Source organism: Apodemus sylvaticus, chromosome 9 (assembly GCF_947179515.1).
Source record: "Apodemus sylvaticus chromosome 9, mApoSyl1.1, whole genome shotgun sequence".
NCBI classification, from domain to species: Eukaryota; Metazoa; Chordata; class Mammalia; order Rodentia; family Muridae; genus Apodemus; species Apodemus sylvaticus.
In genome coordinates this window covers 79,103,473-79,120,932 of record NC_067480.1, presented here as the reverse complement: position 1 = coordinate 79,120,932, position 17,460 = coordinate 79,103,473, and the positions used below count along the sequence as shown (strand labels likewise).

General features: G+C 49.4%; 1 protein-coding gene across 1 annotated transcript; it reads left to right on the top strand.

Moving 5' to 3' along the window:
• The first annotated feature begins 4,167 nt into the window (after positions 1 to 4,167).
• On the top strand, positions 4,168 to 16,603 carry Treml2 (triggering receptor expressed on myeloid cells like 2). Its single transcript, XM_052192691.1, has 5 exons — positions 4,168 to 4,991; positions 7,010 to 7,330; positions 12,005 to 12,422; positions 13,331 to 13,437; positions 13,635 to 16,603. Exons 1-5 carry the CDS (start codon positions 4,922 to 4,924, stop codon positions 13,730 to 13,732), a joined length of 1,014 nt encoding a protein of 337 aa, XP_052048651.1. The 5' UTR covers positions 4,168 to 4,921; the 3' UTR covers positions 13,733 to 16,603.
• Positions 16,604 to 17,460: the final 857 nt, after the last annotated feature.

Here is a 17,460-nt window from a genome sequence, read left to right as displayed (position 1 = left end):
GTGTGTGTGTGTGTGTTTCTTTAGGGAACCCAGAACATTGGGGTGGGAAGTGTGAACACACCATCAGGTTTTATATATATAAAATATTACTACAGTCTTACAAAGGTACCATGTAATGTTGACCTGGCTAGAGGCTTGAACTCATTACCTTGTAGCAATGCAAGAAGTATGTGGCCCTTATACTGGGTTCAAGGTCCTTGAGAGATGCAGGATTCTCCAGTAGCAAAATCTCCTACTGTCTGTGGTATCTTCTGAGGTTGATGACATCACCTAGCTTACCTTTCCGTCATGGGAAAACATTGTTGTTTCCTAAAAGATCATAGCAAAACCTCAGAACAAGCACGCAAAGTGTTTCATTTCCTTTTTTTTTAAAAAAAAAGAAAGAAAGAAAGAAAGAAAGAAAGAAAGGAAGAAAGAAAGAAAGAAAGAAAGAAAGAAAGAAAGAAAGAAAGAAAGAAAGAAAGAAAGAGAAAGATTTTATTATATGTGTAAAATGTTTTGCTTGGGTGTCTGCCTTTATACCTGTGCACCGTGTGCATATTAGTTGTCTACAGAAACTAGAAGAGGGTACCAGGAGTTACAGACAATTGTGAGCCACTGTGCTGGTGCTGGGAACTGAACCCAGGTGGTCTAGAAGAGTAGCCAGTGCTCTTACCCACTGAGACATCTCTCCAGAAATCCCCCCACCCCACCCCCTTTTTTTTTAATAGGCAAGGTCATCTTGGGTCTTTGTGATTTTCTCTGATTGATGTTTTGGAGTCGTTCCTCCAGTGTCTCTGTTTCTGTCTCTGTCTGTCTGTCTGTCTCTCTCTCTCTCTCTCTCTCTCTGTGTGTGTGTGTGTGTGTGTGTGTGTGTGTGTTTGTTATATGTGTTCACTTGGCTGTGTGCTCATATGAATGTGGGAGCATGTATGTGGGCTTGTGTGAATGAGGGCAGAAGTCAATGTTTCATAAGCTTCTTTTAAGGCTACCCACCTTGTTTTGAGACAGGGACTTTTGCAGAATCTAGAACTCACTGATATGGTTAGGCTGGCTGTCCAATGGGCCACAGGGATCCACCTGTCTCCTGCTATGACGACAACTTCCTGACATTACACTCAGCTTTTATATAGGGACCGGGAATACCAACTCAGGTCCTAGTGCTTGGGTGGTAAGCATGACACTGTCTGAGCCATTACCGCTGCTGCCACCCCCAGTACTTTAGACAGCACCTACTTGGGGTTGTTGTTGTTTTGTTTTGTTTTGTTTTTGTTTGTTTTTTGCTTTCATCCTTCTTTGCATGAGAGAAGCCTATCTAGAAATTCCAGGAAGCCATCTTGCCAGAAGTCCCTGAAGACATCAGGGTTATACATTTTATTTAGACAGGATCTCGTATATCCCATGGTAGCCTCAGACTTCCCATGTAACTGAAGATGAATTTGAATCTATGCATCTCCTCCCGAGTGCTGGGATTACATTCCTGTATAACCATACCCTTCTATGCAGTGCTGGGGATTGAAAGCCAAGGGTTCATGCATGGTAGGCAAGAACTCTACAACTGAGCTGTATCTCTAGCTCCCAGAAATATATATTTTTAATGGGTTGATTTTACAGTATATGAATTATATCTTATAAAATGGTTAAAAGTCTGTGAGCTTAGGTTAAGCAAAGATTTCTTTGATATAACAAAAAATATAAGCCATTACAATTATATATAGGATTTCACCAAAAACAACAATAACACACAAAGTGGTCCATCCTATATAATTTTCACTTCCTAAAGGAAAAACTGTAAGAAGAATGCCCACTACATCAGGGGTTGCCAGGGGCTGAGAAATTGAGAGGCACTATGGGGAAGTTTGGGGGAAGTGGCAGAATTCTATTACAGCAGTAGATACAAAGGCCTCTGGATTGCACATTGAAGAGGATGAATTTTACTTCGTTTTTAAGTGGGGAAAACAAATGTAAAGTGTAGAAGTATTTTTGTGAGGGGTTCCACCTGTCTTAATTAGGGTTCCATTGCTATGAAGAGGCACCATGAACAAGATAACTCTTATAAGGACAACATTTAATTGGGGCTGGCTTACAGGTTCAGAGGTTCAGTCCATTATCATTAAGGCGGGCCATGGCAGCATCCAGGCAGGCATGGCTGGGGAGGAGCTGAGAGGAGGAGGGTCTCGAAACCCACCCCCCACAGTGACACTCTTCCTCCAACAAGGCCACACCTCCTAATAGTGCCACTTCCTGAGCCAAGCATATTCAAAGGACTACACTGCCCCACTCTAGCCCAAATAAAAGACAGCTGGTATTTTATTTACAAGCTGTTGGCACCGTGCAAGGCAGAGTCTGAGCTAGTCTAACCTACATCCAGCTGTATGCCTGTGTTACTTGCTTTTTTAGTCTGCTCCATGTGTGTCCCAGGGCAAGCTTCTCTTGGCCACTCACTCATGGTCCAGCCTCTCGCATGGCAACCTTCTTTCTCTCCTATATCCTTCTCCTCGTGGTCTCTACTCGAGACACTCCTACGTCATGGTTTGAATATGCTTGGCCCAGGAAGAGGCACTATTTGGAGGTGTGGCCCTGTTGGAGTAGGTGTGTCACTGTGGGCATGGGCTTTAAGACCCTCATCTTAATAAGGAACCATTCTTTCTCTTTGCTCATTGAATTGAATTTTGCAAAGCTAACCTTTCCTCAGGGTGACCTCATCAAAGTGTGTATGCATGTGTGTCTGTGTGTATATGTCTGCATGTGTCTGTGTGTGTGCGCATGTGTCTGTGTGCGTGCATGCGTGTGAGTGTGTGTGTGTATGTGTGAGAGAGAGAGAGAGAGTGTGTGTGTGTATGTGTGTGTGTGTGTGACAGGACACCTCACTAGATTCAGTTCTTTCCTTCCATCATATGTGGTAAGTTATTTCTCCACTGGTGAAACAAATCAATTCAAGCCAAATTAGAGTGTATAAAAGCAGGTTTATTGGGAAGCTGCTCTTGGGCTGGAGAGTCCATTGGTCTCAAGGAAAAAGGCGAGGGAAGTAGCCATTGGGGGGGGGGAGAGATGAGGGGACAGGGAAGAGAAAGAGCCCTCACAGAGAGGAGAGGAGAAAAGGGGGCAGAAAAGAGACTAAAAAGTCTGTCTTATATAGGGAAGTGTCTGTCGGGTAGGGGCAGCCCAGTCCCTGGGCTGATAGATCTAAGTAGTGGGTGGGGGTATGCCAGAGAGGGACTGAGGGATGCTGGGAGAACCTGGAGGCCAGATCTGCTTCAGTATTTATAGGCACCTCAGCTGTTTGTTCCCGGGGTCTGAAACCAAACACTGGGACTCTGTGGATGGAACCCAGGTTCTTTGGCTTATCCACAAGCTCCTTTACCTGCTGAGCCATCTTGCCAGGGGACTCCATTGGTTTGGGAAGTGCAATTTAGGCTACAATTCATCTCGGCTGGGCAGCCAAGGTGGGGGCAGCTCGGAGCAGCATGTGATTCACAACCAGAAAACAGAGTCCTGAATGTGTCAACTGACATCCAGTCAGTCAGTCAGCCTCGTGGAAGGTTCAACATCAGGTGCAGATCTTTCCAGGAACTTCTGTTCACAGCATTAAATACATTTCTCTCCACCCAAAAGATAATGTGTCCCGGTGTCCCTTTGACTGTCACATCAGAACCCTTTCATCCTTTCCCCATAGCGTCCAGGGCCATGGGAGCAAGCAAGCTGTAAGAACTAATGCAGGCATGAATGAATGCGTTTAAAGTGTAAGACATTTGAAGAGAGCAAAGCTACAATTCCTTTGGACTGGGATTTGGGCGTTCAAGTTCGCGTTAAGACTGCGGCTGTGCAAATGGAGGGACTTTTTGTTCGCTGTCCTAAACAAATAGAAGAATCCCGTATAATCACAGGGTCCCCAGAACCTCCATAACCCACAAAAGCAGGTTGCACAGCTCTTGGACGTCAGTAGAGTCTTTTGATTCTTTGGAGGGAGGGGTGGGTGGAGTCTTGGGCTAAATGCTGGGTCATTCAGCTCGAGCTGGGTGGCTGTAGAAGAGAGATATGGCTGAGGGGAGGAAGTTGAAGAGACAGGACTGTGTGCTCCAACGCTGCCTAAGCCTGCAGAACAAGGGGAGGGAGGGGCTCTGAGGGTGGGGAAATTCGACAGGAGGTGGGGGAGGGGAAGGCTTGCTGTACTTCCAGAAGCCTGGGAGCCTTGAAGCAGTGGAAGGCTAGAGAGAATTGCTGGGTGAGTTAGAACCAGGAGGGACAGGGACAGGGCAACACACAGAGAGGGAGAGGGAGAAGTCCTGTGTGTGTGTGTGTGTGTGTGTGTTAAAATTACATCTGTTTTTCCCCATGACAAAAATAAGCTGGCACGTGAGTCCATGAGAGGTTATTTGCAACTGTGAGCAGGAGTGACTGATGTGACAGACCAGCCTGGACAGAGGAGGTCAGGGTGACTGAAGGAATCCATTTTACCTGACTAAAGACCTTCCTTGTGAAGGAGTGTCCAGGCCTGCCAGAGAGCACCTGCTCTTGAATCTCAGAACCTAGAAGATCCCATAAAGTCTCTACAGAATGTTCCAGAAGCCTCTCCTCCAGTTCCCTGAGTGGACCAGCTACTTTGAATAAGGAGACACTTCAGATGGATCAGGTTTTCTGTAGAGAATCACAGAAGTTGTGGGGTTCTGGAGTTTTCTCTGGCCCAGGGGCCCCCAAGACAGGGTGGAGCAGCCACACCTGCCTCAAGTTCTGAGGAAGAGGGCGGAAACAGACAGCTCCCGCCCTCACTTTCTCCCCCACAATTGTGATAGGCTCCACTGGGGCATTGTGTGCCACACGGGCTCACTTCCCCAAATAGGCGACTGTATTTTTTAGAGTCTGACCATCCAGCCCTGGTAGGTCAGATGGCATGACTGGATCAGTGAGGGTCCTACACTTTACCAACTGACTTTGCATCTGGATGGAGCCATGGCCTCTTCAGTTCCTGCTGTTGCTGCTGCTGCTACTGTGGCTACAGGGCTGTGTCTCAGGTGAGAGACGGGTTGGTAGAAGAGAAAGACCACTTCCCCCTGTCTGTCCCGCACTGCCTTTTCTTGCTCTCTATCTTAATGTTTTGTGGGTTGGGGAAGGAGGTTGGGCTGACCCATGGGTCTTTACCAGAGACTGGTGTGAATGTCCCCTGCTAATATCTGGCCCCAGGCAGAGCTTAGCCAGGCTAAGATGTAGCCGTATCCTGTATATTGGCCTTTATCTAATGGGTTTTCTTGTTGCGGAGAAGGAGCATTTCATTTCCTCACAGAAATGACCTCTGTTTGGCCTTTGCCTGACTGCTGTGGGTATGAGTTCTTGTATCAAGTCTGCACACTTTAAATTTCGTTTTTCTCGGAATGCTGATGCCACATCCGGTCCCTCCGCTCTGACTGGAAGGGAACCAATCCTCAAAGGCCCTTCCCAACCTGAGGCTGCTCCGCAAGGGGCTCACTGGTTTCGGCCTGTCAAGGCAACCGCTTACCACTTCCTGTTCTGTTCTGGCTAGGGTGAGGGTTGGCAAACCCACCCTTTTCCAACTGACAGAAAATGAAGACACAAATGAACCCAGGACCCCAAGAGGTTTCTTCCAGGTGACTCTCATCTCTGCCACTTCAGGGAGAAGGTTCTTGAAACCCTGGGCTCAGCTGAGGGTAAATTCAAGAGGTCTGCTCTGTTCTGTTCACTTGGCAAGGGAAAAAGAAACCTCATAGCTTTAGCTACATTGACAAGCATGTTGAAAACAAGGGCAGATGGTGGGGCTTCCGGATCTTGACTGTACCCTCCCCCTCCCTCTGTCTCCTGAATTGCCCTGCCAACCACTGGCTCTGCCCTTTCTTCAACAGACTGGATTATGAAGGGCACAGAACACATTCATGTATTCATTCATATTCATTCTCTCCTCTCTCTCTCTCTCTCTCTCTCTCTCTCTCTCTCTCTCTCTCTCTCTGTGTGTGTGTGTGTGTGTGTGTGTGTGTGTGTGTGTGTGCACCCCAGCCCATCTCCTTGCCCTCCCAGCCCAATCCCAGTGTTACAGGTACAGATTATGATGACTTTTGTTTCCAGGCTAGCCTGAACTCACTGTGTATCCCAGGTTAGTCTTAAACTCTGGATTCCCCTACCTCACTCTCCCTCATGATATTACAGGCTTGTGCCGCATCTCATTCCTAGGTATAGAGACCAGATACTCTACCATCCATGTCCAGCCTGCGGTCTGCAGGACCCATGCATCCTGGCACAGTCATGACTTTGCCTGGTCAAAGTCAAGTCCCAATGTCAGAGAGTTGGATGAACAGTGAATACTGTATCTGTTGGCTGGCTCTTCAGTAGGGCTTAAGTGTGTGTGGCATACTTAATTTGTGTAAAGTAGGGTATTTAAAAATTAAGTACCATGGAGAGTGCTATTTAAAAGGTATCTAATAGAGGCAGGGGTGTGGCTCAATAAGGGGCAGGGGTGTGGCTCAGTGGTATAGTGCCAGCCTAACAGGCTTGAGGTAGGAGACGTAGAGGTGTGGTGATTCCCCACCACCTCAAACAAGACAAAAGGAGAGTGTGTCCAGGGAGGAGAAATAGAGGAGGAAAAACTATTATTGAGAGAAATAATTCTTCATCATTTTTCCGGATATTGGACCTTCTTGTGGCCTCAGTAGTTTGTGCTTTCTGGTTCCAGAGCTTGATGAGCTGTTTGTGTCTGCATCTGTCTCCCTGAGGGCAGGGCCTGGGTCTGACCTGAAATCCTGAGTGCCCCCCTGAAGCCCGGAAAACATCCAGAGGAACAAGGACTATGTCTGATGGAGCTCTTGTGCTAGGGTGTGCCTCATTGGACTGGGGCCTCCTCCGTCAGACTCGGAGCCAGCTTCTGGGTGTTAGGGACGCTGTGCTTCTCCGTGAAGATTCTCTTGCCTCACTCTGAGCTCCAGGAAAGTCAGGGTAGCATCCCCCTCTCGTTTCATCCTTAGCTTTCAGTTTCAAGATGCCTTCTTTCTCGGCCGACCTCGGTCAGCAAGTCCTGTCTCCCCAGGTCCCTCCAACGAGAACCTATACAGGAAAATATGGCGGCGTGAAGGGGAGACTCTGACTGTGCAGTGCTCCTACAAGAACCGCCGGAACTTCGTTGAGGCCAAGTCTTGGTGCAAAGTCAAGAAGAAGAAGTGCGACCACAACTTCATCCGGAGCTGGGTGAGGGGTCCCAGCTACTCTATGCGGGATGATACCAAGGCCAAGGTGGTCCGCATCACCATGGAGGCTCTCAGAGTGCAGGACTCCGGGCGGTATTGGTGTATGCGGAACACGGCTGGGAATTTCTACCCCTTGCTGGGTTTCCAGCTGGAAGTATATCCAGGTAAGCAGATCTGCACAGAGCCTGGATGGCTGGGATAGTGTGACAATGGTTCTTTGCTGGGTACCTCCTCCTGTCACAGTTTCACAGACAAAGAGGGTTTGGACAAGCTCTGTGTGCCCCTGACCTAGCCATTGGGCAGAGCGGGACTGGAACTCTGGACTCTACTTGGTTCTATAGTTATCTGAATGTCATAAGCTCACGGAGCTTGAAGGGTGTGCCAGGCACTGTTACATACAGGCTTTGAGAATATATTAACAACCAAACCCAGCCTCAGCCCTGTCTTATGGGAGATGCCAGGCAGGAACACGCCAATCCAGACCCATCGTTGCCCAGCACAGTAGATATCCTTAGGAAACGATGATGAGCTGCAGAGTTACTCAGTCAGGAGTGCGACTGATGCAGTGCGCGAGCATCAGAGGACCAGCGAGCATTCAGCGGGGCCCCAGTGACAGCGCTCTCACCCAGGCCTAGACAAGCAACCGCAGGGAGAGCCTCCTGTGCAAGGGCCCTGGGGTGAGACACGACAAAGCCTGCACAAGGAGAGCTGGTGTGACTGGTCCACTCAGCCTGGGGGTTGGGGAAAGGATTAGAAGATAAGAAGGACAGCAGTAAGTTTTAGAGTAATTGGCTGCATTGGTTTCTTTGTGTTTGTTTTGAGACAGGGTCTCACTATGTAGTCTGGCTGTTCTAGAACTCACTCTGTAGACCAGGCTGGTCTTGAACTCAGAGATCCACCTTCCTCTGCCTCCCAAGTGCTGGGGCTAAAGGCGTGCACCACCACACCAGACTAATGTGTCATTTTTATTTAGGCTTTAAGCATAGAGAGTTGAGTTGTCCCAAATTCCATAATATGGAGCTGGGTCTAATTCTAACTGCAACAGGAAGAAAAGAACATGTAACATCTTTCTTTGTCTGTCTCCCCTCTCGTGTGTGTGTGTGTGTGTGTGTGTGTGTGTGTGTGTGTGTGTGTGCAGATTTATGGGTGAGGCCAAACTCAGGTAGCATTCCTTAGAGCTGTTCACACTGTTTTTTGAGATAGGATCTGTCTCTGGCCTGGAGCAAGCCAAGTAGGCTAGGCTGGCTCACCGATGCCCAGATTAAAAGCACACACCAATGTGCCAGGCCTTCATGCTTTCAAGGCAAGTTCTTTACCGACTGAGCCATGCCTTCAGCCCCTTTGCAAGGCAACAATCACTGCTTACGGACGGTGGGAGTGTGAGAAGAGGCAATGAGACCTAGGTGGATGCCTGACTGGAAACAGCAGTGGCTTGAACAAGTGAGGTGTGTGTGTGTGTGTGTGTGTACACGTGTGCACGCGTGTCAGTAATAGATGGACTCAAGTCTATTCTTTTTCAGGCTTTCTGTATATTTTGGAGCAAGTGCAGTATTTGCTCAAGTGGGAGATAGGAAGAGAATATTGACCCATCAGTTGCTAGGAGATGATAGCATTTATTGAATAGGGGAAACCCCCAAAGCAAGCTCCTTAGGAGGGGAATCATGAGCCATTTGGTCACTGGGAAAGTTCTTCCTAGAACCCAGGGGGAGAGGTGACCCAGGCTTGAAGTGTTAGTGACAGGGCAGAACTGGGGTGTACTTGGAAGTGTCTTTATAAAGGCAGTCAGGGGCATTCAAAGATCACTGCTTAGGGCTGGGGATGGGCTAAATGGCGAGGAGGTCTCTCTCAGCATGCTCCAGTAAAACTGCTCATCACTAATCAAGGAGATAGAAAAACCTCTTTCTTGTGAACAAAAATAAGGGAGAAGAGTTGGAATGGAGATGTGGGGTCCCCACATTTATAAGACAGGAAAGGATGTGGAGCCGTCAAGAGTCTGGGGAAAGCTACCAGTTGTTATAACATTAGCCGCCAGCCCGCGCCTGCTCCTCGCCTGAGTGCATCGCCATCTTCCCTGGTCTGAACCAGCAAGAGCTTTCTCTCTCAGTTGTGGGCCGAGTCTCATTTCTTTGCTCTCCAGTTAGTTGTCAACCCAAGCAGGTGAAACTGACTCCGACTGTTCCTGTGGGGATGCGATGCCATCATGAAATGGACTTTTTAATCATCATTTCTCTTATTATTATTTTTCTGTGCATGTTTGTATGTATGTGTCAGCCTGTGTATGTGTGTGTGCATGTGCACGTGTGTGCATCTGCATATGGAGATCCGTAAACAAGCTCAGTGTCATACCCAGATGCCACCCGTTCTTTTATTTATTTATTTTCTTTGAGACAGAGTCTGTCACTAGCCTGGAACTTGCCAAGTAGGTTAGACTGGCCAGTGGCCCTCCAGGGAGTGTGCCCTATCTCTGTCTCCCCAGCTTGGGGACTGTTATCATGTGCTGTTGGGTTCCATAGCTGCCTGCAGCTATTATGAAGTGGGTTTCTGGAACAGAAGCTGAGGAATAAATAGGGAAGGGGCGAAAAGAAGTATGGCTAAGACAATATTCACTGATCAAATCCGGAAACTTTAATGGCGCCAGACCTTTTAACAGTTTGGGCAAACCCTTCCCCCCCCCCCCCCCCAGACTCCAGGCTGAGTTCCGGTGGAAGTTGTCTAGCTTCTCTTGGAGGTCCTTGTCTTGACTGCTCCGGCAGCTGGGTGGGTCACCTGCTTAATTCAGGAATTCCTAGACCTGGAGGAACAATGAACTTAACCTTTACTTCGTGCACTCCACCCTAGGTGGAGCCAGATCCTGGCTATCTGGGAGAAGTTAACCTTGACCGTAGTCTAGTACACTCTTAGCACTCCACCTAAGGATAAAAATTCCTACTTTAACCTACTTCCCTATTTCTTAGCACTCCACCTAAGGATAAAAATTCCTACTTTAACCTACTTCCCTATTATGTCCTAATGGCAGATTCCTGCCCGAAGCCATGGATTCTCCTTGACCAAAGTCAAACTCTGACCTTGTGCATGACTGCCCCAATATGGCTCTGTACAATGTGCCACTATGTTGGGCTCTGGGGATCCATGCTTGCATGGTAAGCACGTCACCGACTGAGCCCCTCGTCCAGGTTTTTATTTTCTGCTTCTTAGGGATAATCTTGGGGACATTTTGACTTTGCACATGTTTTCAGTTGCAAGAAAAGAAAAATCTGCCAGTGGGGAGATGGGTCAGTGGGAAAGGATACTTGATGTCAAGCCTGGTGATTCCAGTTTGATCCCTGGGACTGGAAAATTCTCCTTTGATCCTCATACTCTAGCCAGGAAGGTGTGTGCCCACCCCCAAATGACTAAACAAAAAATGGAAATAAACCTGTAAGCCTCAGCCAACTATGATCTAATAGCAGTATGTGCTCCACCCACAGCGGCCAGGCCTTGTAGCCCGGGGCAACTGCATGGGGAAGAAACTGCTCTCCTGCCCAGCCCCTCTTTCTTTGGAGGTGGGGATGGTTTCCTCTTGATCTCTTTCTTGACTATGCCTCTCCCACACTGGTGTGCTAAGCAGGTACGAGAGAAGATTATTAGTGGTGCAATTTAGCTAGAGGGTGTGGGAATCCCCTCTGCTAGCTGAGTCCTTTTTTGCCAATGCTTTGAAAGTCTATGATGTGAATGTCTAAACTCGTGTCTCCCAAAAATACCCCTTTGGAGGGTTCTCGTGTCCTTGCCATGAGAGTCTTAGTCATAAGTTGCCCTCTTCCTCTGTCTCCTGCCTCACCAAATTGGTGTTTGGGCTTCCCTTGCTCAGAGCAGTGGCTCAGACGTCTCTGCAGAGTGTTGGATGGCTTCAGGAACGTGTCTTTTCTGTGCTCAGTAGAGGAGTTGGAAGCCATCTCTCATGTTCCTATCGAGACTCGAGAACTGTTGATGGCAGCTTCCACATGCTGTTCAGACCCCCAGCTGCCTCTGGCACTGGGATGAGCCCCTGAAGGGAAGGATCTGTTCCTGTGTGTCTTAGTGCACCCCAGGAAGGTGTCTAACTTTTTGCGTTTTCCTCTGGAATTTGGGACTCTTGGTCCCTCTCTGTCCCCGGTTCTAGTTCCCATCTGACAATCATGGGGCAGCTTCCTTTATACAACATCATATTGTAGAAATATCTCTTAAACTCAAAAAAGGGCCATAGGATGGCTCAGTATGTCAGAGCACCTGCGTCAAGCCCAGTGACCCGAGGTCAATCCCCAAGACCCATATGATGGAACCACAGAGCTGACTTCAGCAAGGTGTCCTCTAACCTCCACACATACACTGTGGCACATGCACACACATATGAACACACACACACACACACATGTAATATGAAAAGGGATCTCTCTGAGAAAAGCCTGGGAAAGGGCTGGGAAGATAGAGCTGTGCTCTGGGGCAGCCTGATGGGGGAGGCTGAAGAGATTGCTCCAAAGTCTCCCTCCCTTACATGTCCCCTCCCTCGTGTCACTTTCTTTATATGTGTGAGAGATAGCTTTTTTTCTTTTTTTTTCTCCGCCTTTCTCCTTGCTTAGGCTCACAGTTACTGGGATTTGAACTCATGACCTCCTAAAGAGCAGTCACTGTTCTTAACCGCTGAGTCATCAAGCCAGCCCCCTTGTGTCACTCTCAAAGGAAGCCCAACAGCCAGAAGCCAAGCCTAGTCACAGAGAGTCAGTCTCTTGCCATTGTCCCAACACCTGAGGGGGCTAGGGATCCTGTCCCTTGCATGCAAGCCTCTGGCTTAATCTAATCTTTCTTCCTCTCTGGTCCCTCAGCCCTCACAACTGAGAGAAACGTTCCCCCCACACATCTTACCAACACCCTCAAGGATGGATTCACCAGCACCCTCGTGGATGAACTTGTCACGACCGGCCAAGTCCGTATTTCAGACCCTCACGCCCCTTTCACATCTGATGTGACTGTGTTCACATCTGAAATGACTGTGTTCACATCTGGACTCCTCACCTTGACTTCAGGGACCACTGCGCCAACCCCTGTGACACACTACAGTTTTACCGATACCAGTGACACCATTACAGAGCCCGAGAGGGGCACAGAGTCCCAGCCAGCAACCGTGTCTCCTAGCAATGCAAGACCCTTCTCCGCTGATCCAGTGACCACCTCCACCACGTCTGGACACCGGAGTAGCAGCTTGTCCACCACGGGGACATGCCACCAGTTAATACCCAACAGGTTATGTGATATTTTATCAGGTGTGGCCTCAGCACAGCACTCAGAGTCCAACGGATACAAAGAGGCCACTCTTCTCACCGTCTCTGTTGCTCCTCCTAGGGACTCAGTGTGACCCGCTGCTGAATAGGATTATGGGAGATGGGCGGGGTTATGATGGAAAGCATGGGGATGAGGGTCAGGGCAATGGATGCAGAGGAGGAGGGAGGGCCTGGCCGAGGTGACACAGAGTGAAAGAGGGCTGGCCAACCGTGCTCGAGGCAGCCTCTGCTGTGCATACAGGAACATCGTCCCCTGGGCAGCGCTTGTCAGATGCCCACTCCAGGCCAAGGGACAGTGACATGCCAACTCCTGTTCTCTGTCAGTATGGGGTAGCATAAAGGGCTCAGTGACAAAGGAGAGTGCAGGTCCTAGGGACACATAAAGGGATGCTTCTGCTACAGAAGACAAAGGGGGCAAGAGGACTCCTCAGGCACCGTGGAGGCAAACATCTTCATCTCTTCAGGCCCACGGGGGCATTTTGTAGTGTCCTTGTCTTCACTGATGAATGGAGGGGAAGTATCAAGTGGACCTGCTCCCTCTGCCTAGTGACACACTGCCTGGGACTCTGATGTCTCCTTTCTCTTCCCACATCTGGTCCTCAGACAGACAGATAGACAGACAGATAGACAGAGAGGGAGAGAAAGAGGGAAAAACGGAGAGAGAGATACACAGAGAAACAGACAGAGACAGAGAGACAGGGAGAGAGAGGGAGAAAGGGAGAGAGGGAGAGGGGGAGAGAAAGAGGTCGTATACCGAGAGGGGTGTACTGTGAGGCTGTGTTCCTGGTCTGTGCTTCATGCTGCCAAAGAAAGCTGTTGCCAAGGTGGAGAGCCCCATGCTAACGCTTCCCTTCTGTCCTGCCTCCTCAGGTCCCAGGAGACTTACATACCTGCGATGGTGGTGGTGTTGACATTTCTTCCAGCACCTGTGGTGTTGGTCGTGGCCTATGGGTTTTGGAAGAAGAGACACATGGGAAGTGAGTACAGCTACCCCTGGCCTCCCAGGGCCAAGATCTGGGTATCTGTGGACTGTGGCCAGGCATGGATGGTCCTACGTGCCTCTTAAGGAATGAAGGGATCAAGCAGAATCCAGAGAGGGGCAGAGTCACCCAGGTATATTGGGGGCACTGAGAGCTGCCAGGCATGGCCCTTCACATCTCCCTATGTGTTGTAGGATACAGCTTGGGCAGCAACTACGCTAAGCCATGGATACACCTTCCTGAAGGACCGGAGACACCATGGAAGCCTGCTTGGTCTAAGATAACTCAGTGAACTGGGAATCCATTTCCAGTGGGCTCAGAAGGCAAGAAGAGGACCAAAGACCAGGCAGTGGCCTTGGGGCAGGAGGACAGGAGAGCTGCCTTCCCTTCACCCAGGGTCATTGTGTCCTTAGCTTCCCCGTGTTCCCTTCAAACACCTCTATATGTTTGGAGACAAGAGTCAGGTCTCAGGAGCCCCGGAAGCAGCCAGTGTTTCTAGAGTCCTGTTCTGGAGGAGAGGGAGCAATGACTAAGACCTGGGCCACAGAGGAGTTGGTAGCAGGAGGTCCCAGAGCCGATGAAGGAAGGCCACATGTCTCCTGATGTTCCCTGTCTGTGGCTGCTGGTCCCTTCTGTCCTGGGAGCCTACAGGTCACATGTTTCCACTTGTCTCCTGCCTGCCATCCCCTTCAGGACAGTGACAGCCTTCAGCTACAGGGCCTTCCTCTCCCAAGAGGAGTGCAGAGGCTGAACCTGGCTTTCCCCACTCCTCTTCCTGCTCCCATCACTCCCAGGCTACAGTGATGAGCTCATGGAGAAGACTGAGCACAGAGACTCAACCATGAGGGGTCTGCAGCCTCATCTAGAGGACACCCTCCTCCAGACACCGGGCTTGGCCATGGACCAAAGCAAGGCCGCTCCTGAGAAAAGAGCAAATGGAGCTGCCCTGCTTAAAACAGCAGGAGAGAGAGGAGCAGGGCAGGAGAATGACAAATCAGGTTCTAGGACAGAAAGATGGGAAGACGCCTGGACACATGGACATACACACACATATACACACATGGAGCAGTGAGGGGGAGGGGAAGAAGGAGAGGGAGAGGAAGCAGAAGAGGAGGACAGAGAGGAGGAGGGGAAGAAGTCCAAATAGCTCAGACTGTCCTCTACTATCTAGATCAGTGGTCCCGAGTAGAGCAGGGCTGTGGGCTGTGGGCTGAGCTGCCTCCCCAGCAGGGATACCCACTAGCCCATGGAGCATGGAAAGGTCCCTGGGGCCAAGTGCAACATCTACACTCTCAACCCTGAGGCAGAGACATCCTGATGGGACAGTAAACATCACAGTCAAGTGGATGACACAGCTGGGGCCTTGGTGTGTGCTCCAGGATGGCTTTGAGGCAAGAGGAAGGGCCAAAGTTGTAAAATCGAGGCACAGAAGGGGGAAGGCATCTCCTCTCTGCTTCCAGAAGAGAGTGGAAGAGGGAAGATCAGACTGAAAACTGACAAAACAAGTTCTAGAAGGATGGACGGACAGATACACACACACACACACACACACCTCTGGCTAGCAAGCATCCATATAGAACCACTACCCTAGCAGATAACTAGGAAGGATTGACTCACACTGCCTCTAATAATCCCAAACCCATACTAGCCCTGAACCTCCATTGTTGCTTTATTGTTTCCATGTTTTGTGATGGAGAGGTCAGGCATAAGGACCAGTGAGGCCACTGTCCCTGTGTGACCCTGACCAAGCCACTAACCCTGACTGAGCTTTGGTTTTCTCTCCTATGAAAGAGGACAATAATTCTTGCCTCTAAAGATTGGCTGGGGACGCAATGGATGACATAAACACTGTGACCTGCAAGCGTCCTGTGACACTTCCCTGGAGTTCTTTCCTGTCCTGTTGCTCAATAGGAACTGAGTGGGGTTTGAGTGTTCCTCCTGCAGCCCTGACTAACTCTCTAACCAGAGGCTGCAAAGATGGCTCACGCTTAGCATGTTCAAGGCTCCTGCCAGGACCCAGGTTCAGTTTCCAGCACCCACATTGGGAGCTCATCCTGTAACTCCAGTTCCAGGGCATATGATGCCCCTTTCTGGCTGCCTCAGACACTGCATACACACGGTGCTTATAAATCATTACAGGTGCATATGTATATACATATAAACCATTGCAGGTGCACACACATACACATATAAACCATTGCAGGTGCACAGACATACACATATAAACCATTGCAGGTGCACAGGTATACACATAATTTTTTTAAAAAAAAATCTTTTAGAACAATAACAAACACAGCTATTCTGACCAAAAGCAGCCTATGGAGGAAAGGGTTCACTTGGCTTATGCTTCCATCACTGAAGGAAGTCAGGACAGGAGCTCAAGCAGGGACTGGAACAGAGACCATGGAGGAATGCTGTCTGCTGACTTGCTTTGCAGTCCATGCTTAGCTGGCTTCCCATACATCTCAGGACCACTTTCCAAGGGAATGGTGGCTCCCACAGTGGATGGAGCTTCCCAATCAACCAACAACCAAGATGATTCCCCAGAGACATGTCCCCAGGCCAGTTTGATCAGGCCTGAATTTGAGACTCTCTCCTCAGGAGACTCTAGGCTGTGTTACATTGACAATTAAAGGGAACTGTCAACTTCTTGATCCCCTCTCCTCCTGCTTCTATCCTTACCATAGGGATGCTGGGGCTCTGTGGTGATGGCTGGATTATCAGCTGTTGTCATAAAACACCATAATTTGTTGGGAGTCAGCTGATCCAAGGCTTTTTCTGAAGCTCCAGTGTACTGAGAAGAAATGTAGTTCCTTATCTAACACCAGGAATATGCCTGGCAAAGTCAGTAGTAGCCTGGGGCCAGGGCCTTGGGGAAGCTGTGATTTCAGACCCTAAAATCCAACACCTCTCCCCCTCCCCATTCCCCTGCAAGGAGCTGTGGTTATTAGTCCCAAAGCCATGGCGCACCACTGTGATAGTAGGATATCCTGTGTTAGTGCTGTGCAACATTGTTTGATTAGCTTACTGCTGGCATCATCCCATTGTATGACAGCTTTCTGCTGACTCTGTCTTATTTCTCCTCTGTGACCCATATAAAAACTGCAGTTCTTGTTAATAAATTTGTCTGGCTTAAGTCATCAGCTTCGGCAAGACCTCCTGATCCCAGTTTTCCTACCTTCTTTATTTGTATCATTCCTGGTCTACACATTCAGGAACCTGCATAGAAGCCCTCTGGTCCAGGCCATACCATGAGCGAGGCAACTTATAAAAGGAAGAATTTATTTGGACTGACGGTCCTAAAGAGATGAGACTCCACTGACAGAGAAGAAGGGCAGCATGCAGCAGGCTGGAGCAGGAAGCTGCGAGCTCACATTTTGGTCCACAAGCAAGAAGGAGAGAGAGGGAACACACAGTAGGGTAAGGACTTAGGCTCTCAAAGTCCACCCTGTATGACACACTTCCTCCAGCAAGGCTCTAAACCTTCACACCTTCTAAACTGTCCCAAACAGCACTCTCAAAGGGGTACCAAGTGTTCAAATGCCTGAGACTATGGGGAACATCTCACTCAAACTATTACAGCGGTCTCTTCAGTGCGGTCTCCTTGTAAATAGTTAACATGCAATGGTACTGAAATCAAGGCCTGAATTCGAATCCCCCATGCAGCCTTTCATGTCAGGGTGACTCCACTGAGTCACTGTCCCTCTCTGATACTGTGTCTCCTTCTGGACAGGACCACAGAGAGAAGCCCTGGATACCACCATCTAGGGGAAGGGCGTGTGCATGTCAGTTGCGTGAGCACAGCACATCTAGAGAGAGAGGGGGCAGGGAAGGGAAGTCAGCCAGCTCTGGCCTCAGTCTGACAGCGACTGAGGAAGAGAAGGCACAGAACAGTTGCTTACACATTAGACCCTCACACAGGGTCAGATGCTGTGGTGCAGGAGGCAGGACAAGCTTGAGTCCTGCAGGGAGAGGAGCCTTGGAGATGCTGCAAGCTCAGGATGGTCAGGCTTCATGGAG